General features: G+C 37.5%; 1 protein-coding gene across 1 annotated transcript; it reads right to left on the bottom strand.

Moving 5' to 3' along the window:
• Positions 1-3197: 3197 nt before the first annotated feature.
• SRSF3 (serine and arginine rich splicing factor 3) lies at positions 3198-9239 on the bottom strand. Its single transcript, XM_015815512.1, has 6 exons — positions 9074-9239; positions 8120-8327; positions 7315-7449; positions 5367-5405; positions 4561-4647; positions 3198-4369 (listed from the first exon to the last, which is right to left on the bottom strand). Exons 2-6 carry the CDS (start codon positions 8323-8325, stop codon positions 4342-4344), a joined length of 495 nt encoding a protein of 164 aa, XP_015670998.1. The 5' UTR covers positions 8326-8327; positions 9074-9239; the 3' UTR covers positions 3198-4341.
• Between the last annotated feature and the right edge of the window lie 223 nt (positions 9240-9462).

The raw sequence follows: 9462 nt of genomic DNA on the forward strand, positions 1-9462 counted from the left end.
ACTTAACCAAAGGTGGCATTTCTACTATACACTTTTCCCAAAAGGTTTCCACAATTCTGACCACTACTGTATATGAAACACAGGTCATTTCCCAAGATTTTGTCAGTTACTATTCTTTTTTACTGAATCTTCAATTATTTATACAGAATTCCCACAAAATATTTCTGTATGGATACAGTCCAAAGGAAAATGTTTGGCTGTACACCACATTTATTGGTTTTCTTCCCTTTTCTTTTTAATTAAAATTTAAGATTATATTTTTCAATTAATGAGCAAAAAAAATTTCACTCACCCCAAGTATAAATTGACCTGAACAATATTGAACAAATTAATCTGAACAATGACAATATTGATTCAATTAAATATATATTTAATAATTTCACTGGAATAGTTATTATTTTCTATATACCTACCCACAAACTACAAGCTGATTTAACCTATCAGGAGAAGTAAAAATATGGTTATGTTTATGCTGCTCTCCCACATCAAGTGCTGAAGAGTAGAATCTCCTACTTCCCAGTTGAAACTGACAACTGCAAAGTCAACAACTAATTCTGCTCAATGGTTACTGTGGTACGACTGCTATCAGTACCTCAAGCTGTGACTAGCGCAACAATTTTAAATTTATTTAAATTAGGCACAAGTAAAATCAAAAGAAAATTACAAGCCTTGATTATAACACAAGTTAGATGTAATTTTCTGACTCAAGAGTTCAAAATTAACTATACTGCATTACAACACTTTGAGAGTATTAAACCGTAGAGACCACCTATACTATCAGTCTATTAAAACTGAAGGAACTTTTAGAACTGTAGGCTGGGTGCCATATACCAAGTGATGTATGATGAGCACATATGCAACCCACTATAACATAATCTCTAAGTGCAAACTTTAAAAAAACATTAATTACTTTATATTTATTTTTCCTATTAAAGGAAATTTAATTTAGCAATTAAAAATCCACCAGCTTTGCTATCACATACTATGGAGAGGATTCACAGAACAGAGGTCCAGCACTATAAAGGATAAGATCCTTTCACAGATCACAATGCTAATTAGGACAAGAAAAACAACCAAGTAAACAATTGTAACTACATTGCTTAGGCCAAATAACTAAAATTCTATACAGCTAGCCTAAGAATATACCCATTTCTTTCATGGATCTACTAAACATGTACCTGAATTACCAGGATTTATCCAATTGTTTCACAGTGAGGCTCTATAGTATATCCCCTACAAGTTTCAGAACTTTATGTTTAGGGGAAATTTTCAAACTTAGAAAGGTCAAATTTAACAGATATCCAAAAGAATAAAAGAAGTCTCTTAGTTGTTACTGCTCCTTAAATACATACTACTCCTTAAATAATTATAAAAATGACTGACTGGAATTCAGCAGCAGTAGTAGCAGTAGCAATAATAATAACGTTGGAAGGTACCTTGGAGGTCATCTAGTCCAACCCCCTGCTCAGGCAGGAAACCCTATACCATTTCAGACAAATGGCTGTCCAGTCTCTTAAAAACTTCCAGTGTTGGAGCATTCACCGCTTCTGGAGGCAGGTTGTTCCACTGGTTAATTGTTCTAACTGTCAGGAAGTTTCTCCTTAGTTCTAGGTTGCTTCTCTCCTTGATTAGTTTCCACCCGTTGCTTCTTGTCCTGCCTTCAGGTGCTTCGGAAAACAACTTGACTCCCTCTTCTCTGTGGCAGCCCCTGAGATATTGGAACACTGCTATGTCCCCCCTCGTCCTTCTCTTCATTAAACTAGACATACCCAATTCCAGCAGCCATTCCTTATATGCTTTAGCCTCCAGTCCCCTAATCATCTTTGTTGCTCTTTTCTGTACTCTTTCTAGAGTCTCAACATCTTTTTTACATCGTGGTGACCAAAACTGGATGCAGTATTCCAAGTGTGGCCTTACCAAGTGGTATTAATACTTCACGTGATCTTGATTCTATCCCTGTTAATGCAGCCTAGCACTGTGATGGCTTTTTTGACAGCTGCAGCACACTGCTGGCTCATATTTAAGTGACTGTCCACTAGGACTCCGAGGTCCCTCTCAGTTACTACTATTGAGCAAGGTACCCTCTATATTATACCTGTGCATTTGATTTTTCTTGCCTAAATGTAGAACCTTACTTTTTTCACCATTGAATTTCATTTTGTTGGATAGTGCCCAGTGTTCAAGTCTGTCCAGATCCTCCTGTATCTTAAGCCTGTCTTCTGGAGTGTTGGCTATTCCTGCTAGCTTGGTGTTGTCTGCAAATTTGGTTATTTCCCCATCTATCCCCTCATCCAAATCGTTGATGAAGATGTTGAAGAGCCCTGGGCCCCCCACTACATACTTCCCTCCATGTAGATGCGGTTCCATTGAGGACCACACGCTGAGTACGGCCGGTCATTTGTGTTTGGGCTACTTCATTACATAAACCTAACTACATGGTTAGGTGAATTGACTTCCAACTCTTACTGACTATACAGTCATGTGAAAAAGCAAGTGCCCTCTTTGAGTTCTATGGTTTTACGTATCAGGACATAGTAAAAATCATTGGGTCCTTAGCAGTTTTTAAAAAGTAGGTAAATACAACCTCAACACATGACATATTGCACAATATCATTTATTTTACAAAAAGGAAGCCAAGGGTTGCCTTTTTTTCACATAACTGTAAGGACCGACCATATTGTTCTTGGTAACCACAAAAAGGTGGCTGCCAGTATCTAACCTGAAACCCTAGAATTACCAGCTGGCCTCCCATCCAAGTACTAACCAGGTTCTGTAGATTTTCTTCAAAAATCAGCCAATGTCAGCTAGGTACCAACCAATTAATCTTAAATAAACAATAATCTCATTACCTATTTTCAACTAGATGTTCAGTGTCTATAAGCTTGAAGTAGACCTATATGAAAAATAAGCAAGATCAAATTTATTCTTCTCAGATGTTCTTAAATGACATGATTTGAATATTAGTTCTGAACTACGGTAATAATTTAAATAGTTTAAAAACAGCTATTTCACAATGGGCTACTAAAAGGTGAGCAGTGCATGGAATGCTTTATGGCGGATATAACTTGACAGAGTATATTAAGTCTTATGAAGTTCCTATTTGATGCCCCCCTTTGAAGATCTTCTGTTTAAGAAAGATTTAAACATTTAGGATCTTTAAATTATTTTTAAAAACCATATGAGGAAATTAAAACAGATTTATTTCCACTGGAATGGATTTAATTTAAATGCATGAGACCAATAAATATCTGGGTACAAGATTAATGTATATTTAGGCATTCAAATCACAAACCATCAAAGGCTTATGTGGATAAATATTGCATGCAATATTTAGGGGGAATTTTAAAGCTCTGCAAATGTTAAGAAAGTATATGATTTTTACTTTCAGGGCAGAAAGCCAACTTTTGATGTTAAAGCTTGAATTCTTTATTACTCAAATACAAGAGTAATGGAAGACAGCATGCTAAGCCAAACAGCACTAGAGTTTACTTGGAAGTTAGTGCCTTCAAACTATCAACAACAGATTTTAATTAAGCTATACCTAAGTCAACTTACATGTTTTATTTTGCACGAATGGTTGTCAAGATACAAAAGTTAAATACTTAGAATGATTTGTAACAAAAACTTTAATCTCAAAGAGTTTACAGTGACAACTTATGCACAATGAAGAAAATTTCTATCTACAATGTACCCTTATACATATGTACTTATCCAATCAACAGTTAATTTGCATTAAAAATCTGTTTTACCAGTAGTGCTCTACACAAAAAGGTGTAATATTTAATTTGCATTTTGCACAACAAATGTAATTCTAGCATAAATCAGAACTCAGATTTAGAAAAAAGGCTAGCTACAAGTTTTCAGTCTTCTTGTTTGCCATTAGTTTATTCTGGCCAATTAAGCCTCCACATTTCATGCTGCAGAGATTGTCCATTCACAATTATAGCAAATATTCATGATTTACAAGTCCATGTGTTAATTTATTTTTGAGTTTAGCTTCTGCAGATTCTAGAATATGACCCAGAAGACTATGAACATTTGCTGCTGTAGGTGTTTTGAGGATTTGTTTGGTAGTCCTCTGCAAGGTAACTGCCTAACATTATACAGTTTATGCTTAAGGGTACAATGTAGAACAGGTTTATTACACTTTGAATGACCTGTCCCAAACCATATAAATTTTCACAACTGTTACATGTCACCTGTTACAAAAGAAACAAAATTTGACAGCTAAAACATTTTTAAAATGCACGAAGCTTTATCAGGTCTTAAACAAAACAACGTTCTGTACATACTGTCTTCAGACCAAAATGTGACTTCCTGTACACCATTCTGCCTGAAGTTCTATTTCCTGTCATTTGACCTGGAACGGCTAAAGTATACACAAAAGATTTAGTTAAACAATGATAAATGAACTCCCAAATATATTTCAATATTATAATGTAAATATTGTACCATTTATATTTGAATATTCAATTTGGCTTGTATATGAGTAAAGAGATTTTTAAGGACAAAACATATTTTTAATCACTTTAGTATTTGAATGTACCCATATATTCTTACCTACGAGATCTGGAAAATGAACGGGAAGGCTTATGATTTCTCTCCCTCGAGAGTGATCTCTCTCTCCTCCTATCTCTAGAAAGGGACCTGTAAAGAAAATAATATCATAAAGTAAGTTGCGTCAAAAATCAGGTTCTAGAAGTGTTTATCAATCTCAAATGGAAATACTGTATTAAATACTTTTCAATTAACACTTGTGGCTGATGTATACATATAAACTGTTTTCTAGAGTGATTTAGAGCTGTAATATATATTAAGCTCTATCAATGCTTCAGATTCATGCTTGGCAATCCCAAATAGATTCCATCTGAAGTTAGTACCAGAAAAAGTCAAGGACGATTTCAGAATAAACTGTGAATAAACTACTCAGCAAAAATTTAACAATTCAATATATATCTTTGGCAAGGTATCTTATTCTGAAGCCATCTAATTCAAAATTAATTTGCCCCTCTTGACAAATTAGAAAAGGTCATTTTAAAAGTTTATTTTTATACATAATGTTCAGCCACGTCCTTCCATTCTGTAGTGTTTCTCAACCTTGGCCACTTCAAAGTGTGTGGACTTCAACTCCCAGAATTCCAGAACCAAACTGCCTGGGTAATTCTGGGATTTTAAGTCCACATATTATGAGGTTGTTGTGGTTGAGAAGTACTGATCTAGTGTATGGACCATTAGTGCATTACACTCCCCATTCCCAGTTCTACAAAATCTGTTTATTTGTGAAACATTTTAATGACACAGGGAATGTTTCTTTAGATCTATGTGTGAAATAGTTTGGCAATGCATGATCAGCCTCAACAATTTACCTGCTGCGACTACGGGAAAAACTCCTCCTCCGTGGAGATCTACAATCAAAAAAGAAAGGTAAGTCTTTTCATCAATTCAACACAACTGAGGTGAGGTAATTCCCAACTTGTCAAGTCACTGTTGGGCCCAGTGAATGTGCCAAGATAAATGGCACCCATCGTCCAGCAAAATGGAAAGATTCAGGCATTAAAAAGACTCAGCGTGATCAGCATGTTTCCAGCCATGAGTTTGTTTTAACTAATACCATGTCATAGCAAACCTGTCTCCAATGCAGCACTTCCATCTCAACAAAATCCACTGCCTAAAAGACTATATCAAAGTCCCACAGGTAGTTCCAAAATTGGCATAACTAGTGTTTTGGAACCCATGCAAGGCAGAGTACCAAGTGAAAGACTAACGCACACAGTGACAATGACATTAGAGCTGCATCTGTGAATGTAAATTTTTAAAAGGTCATAGTGTGTTTAGTCTAAAGAATCTTAGCTTGCCCAGTTTATCCCAAAAAATAATTGTTCTGAAATAGTTAGTAAAACAATTTAAAGGTGAAAGGAGATGGCAGTTTTTTTGCAAGGAAAACTAGTTAGCAATTAAGTTTGCCCAACTCACATGCAAATATACTGCAGCTTAGTTATTTATATTAGATTCCTTAACACCCTTAAAAGTTTTGTTCAAGCAACATATGTATGTTACCACGAAATTATGCACAGCCAGCCTTTGATTGAGAAAAATAATTACTTATAAGCCGCTTACTCCTTATTTTAACCAGCAGTAAACTGTATAAGCAGGAAAAACTTACTAGTTTTTGGTTTCAACAAGCTAGAAATGGTGAGGTGAGGCTGCCGGACTGACTGCCAAGAAGAATTTGCTGAAAAGGTTTTGCCAGATGTTGCGTTGTATTTAGTTGGTTGGCGAAGGGGGTGTTGTGGATTTTTCCTGCTTTTTTGTTAGCCGAAGGCTGCTGCTGTAGTTGTTGTGAAGACATTTGGTAAATAAACAGCTGAGCTGATTGGCCGGGAATGTGTGGGCGGTCGAGGTGGCTGCTGCCGATTTGGTTAAGGTTGGAGAGAAGGCTGAGAGAAACAGCATGCTCGGGAACCAAAGGGCGGTGCAACCTGACGACTGGCCATGCCTGGGTCATGTGAAACGACACCAGCCAAGCTGAATGGGGCGCGCTGGTCACATGACGCTGAAAGGGCTAGTTGACTGGCTAATGCAGACCCAGAGGGTGGTGAGAAGAGACATGATGGTGACTCTGTAACGGGTTCATTTTTATTAATAGATGGACCAAAAAGCATAAAAAAATGAAAAACAAGCCATCAGTACAACCATCTAGCAGCTAACAAATACTCCTATTGTGTTCTACAGTGAAAGGGAACAGGTTTCATTATTTTGTATGGACTTCATCTGCAATAGGTTGAGATCAGCCCTTGCAGAAATCAGGTTTTAAAGTACTGAAGTGAGTATTTAACACTTCATCAATTGTCCAGGTCAGAAGATGCATTACCAAGTAAAAATCACTTTGTTTGGGGAATTCGTAACTGCAGAATTCAAGTGAGGCAATAATATTTCAACACTTATTACAGTTGAAATTTAGCTGAGTAACTACTGTTTCAGAATCCATAAAACAGTTGCCTGCTTAGTATCACTTGTGCCAAAGGAAAAAATCCAAGCTGTGTATGTAATGTTTATCAACAAGAAAAAAAAAAGCTGTACTGGGACGAAAAAAGAAGTGACTAGATGAATGGAAGAAAAGATGATAATCCACGTTAGAGGATACTATCAACTGGTACAGGTACCCAAGGACAGAAGCCAGTGCTCAACAAGTGTATCCCTCTAACACCTGCTTAATGCTTTAGAATTTGGTGATTTGATAGATAGTGCAGGTTTTGAAACGTCTATTTTGTAATACTGCCAACATCATTAATAAAGTTATTTCATCCTGGATACCTGCGGCGAGGTGGAGGACTTCTCCTGCGATAGTCATCTCGAGGTCGTCTACCCCATGAGGGAGGTGGGCCACGGTTCCGACTGCGTTTTTCACCATTGGACAGTTCCACCCTGACCCGACATCCACACAATGTTCTGGGAAAGATCATGATTGGTATTAGTAGTTTTAAGTCAACTTAAGGACATTTGCTCATACGGTTTCCTATACTAGGAGAGTTTTCCAGGGTTTTAGACAATTCCTATCAATAGTCAGTGGTCAGATAAATTTGAACACAGAATCTTGCAAGACAATCTATTCACTTACTTTGTCCTAATGCTCACAAACTATTTCATTATTGGAGAACGCAAGTACAAGAACCCAAAATGTTATTTTATTTCACTTTTAAGTTTTCAATATAAAGACTAACATTTAAAGAAATTAACATGCAAACATAATTGCCAGTAATTTGGTTGGACTGAGTCATTATTCCTAAGTATTAAGAATGCTTAAATTTTTAAATACTAAATCAAAATACCAAGTGATAGAAGTGCACAGTATTTCTAAAATCTGGTAATTTATGGAAGAAACTTATGTTATTTTGAGTTGCTGTCAAATTAAAATCTTTCCCAAACTTAACAATTGACACAATTACAGTAGATTTTATTTTAATTTTCAGTAGATCAGTACATAGAACTACCTGCAAGAGGTCCTTCACTTCAAATCGCTTTAAAGGAATATTTTCACGTTTTTTACGATTCATTCTATTTTTTAAAATCAAAATGCTCACTTGGAGGTTTCCCCCCAAAAAATCATAGAGAAGTTTACCTCCCATCTAGTTCTCTCACTGCATCAGCAGCATCCCGTGGATCTTCAAATTCAACGAAAGCAAAACCAGGGGGATTTCTAGCAACCCAGACGCTGCGCAGCGGTCCATAGTAGCCAAAAGCTCGCTCCAATTCAGTTTTGTTGCCATTGTTCCCAAGGTTTCCTACATAAACCTTGCAGTCCAGTGGACACGAATCGCGATGCATCTCTGAAATTCATGCAAAAATGGTAATCAATACGCGCAAAGCCGACAATCATAACGGAACGTAATCCTCGTACCGATTATCAAACAAGAGCATCTTACAAATGGCATACAGGATATTATTACCGATAAACGCTATTTATTTATTTTTTTGAAAAATCGTTGTAAACGATCAACTTCCGAGTTCATAAATGTTCAAATTTAATCGAAAAAAAAATATTCTGATGTAAGAAACTTGTTCTGACGCGAGTCGAATTCCGAAAATGATTTGAATTTGGAGAAATTAGCTAACTCAATATAAAATCAGGAAGGTAACCAGCAGCGACTTTTTCCATTTTGCTACATTTGGTTTTTTTTAAATTGCTGCTGTGCAAAATACATATACCACATACTCGGGGAAAGCCTTTCGTAAGCAGAAGAGCATACCAATTAAATAAATCTCGTGCTCATCCACAAGGAAAAACATACGTAGAAAATGGCGCGCTCTTCTTTAACCGCTTTTAGCGTAAGCTACGAGACTCCCTCACAACCGCTCCCTTCCGTCTCCCTTTGACTATTCCCCGTTCGCCTCGGGTGCGAGTATAGTAAAAAAAAACAACTACAGCCCATTAGTCCATCTTCTCTCCCACGGTATGCGATCAATGCTAGATCGCAGCATCTTTGACGCTATTCCGATCACACAAAATGGCGGCGGCTCTTTGTCCGCTAATGCAACCGCGAGGCCTTCTACGCCGACCCACCCTTTCCCTCACCGGCTTCCTGGCCAGAAATGTAAAAGACTCCCCGCGAGCGGCTGCCAGTCTTTTTCTTCTTTGCCTCTTCTACTTCGTCTTGCAGCTCCCTAAGCGCGATCGGCGTCGCTTGCTTTCCCGCCAAGACTTGATTGTGCTACCTCTTGTACTTCTCCCCACTGGACAAAATGGCGGACGGCACCTCCACGCCCTGAGTTTATATACTGCCTGCTCAACCAGCACGTGATCAAAACATTCGCCAATAACAAGACACCTCTCTGATGATTGACTTTCTTCAGCACCCTACCCTCTTCCTAGTGCATAGCTCAGACTGAGAGAGCTGGTCGGAGGGCAAAGGCGGTTCGCCATAGCAACCGTTATTATGGTTGGCGAGGGAAGGAAAGGAAGGG

Source organism: Protobothrops mucrosquamatus, unplaced genomic scaffold (assembly GCF_001527695.2).
Source record: "Protobothrops mucrosquamatus isolate PMUCROS unplaced genomic scaffold, P.Mucros_1.0 scaffold346, whole genome shotgun sequence".
In the NCBI taxonomy this organism is placed as follows: domain Eukaryota; kingdom Metazoa; phylum Chordata; class Lepidosauria; order Squamata; family Viperidae; genus Protobothrops; species Protobothrops mucrosquamatus.

Coding starts and splice junctions, on each gene's coding strand:
- SRSF3 (XM_015815512.1), bottom strand. CDS start 8,325: ATGCATCGCGATTCGTGTCCACTGGACTGCAAGGTTTATGTAGGAAAC. Junction 4,648..5,366: donor TTTTCCCGTAGTCGCAGCAG/GTAAATTGTTGA, acceptor TTTTCTTTACAG/GTCCCTTTCTAGAGATAGGA. Junction 4,370..4,560: donor TCATTTTCCAGATCTCGTAG/GTAAGAATATAT, acceptor TGTATACTTTAG/CCGTTCCAGGTCAAATGACA.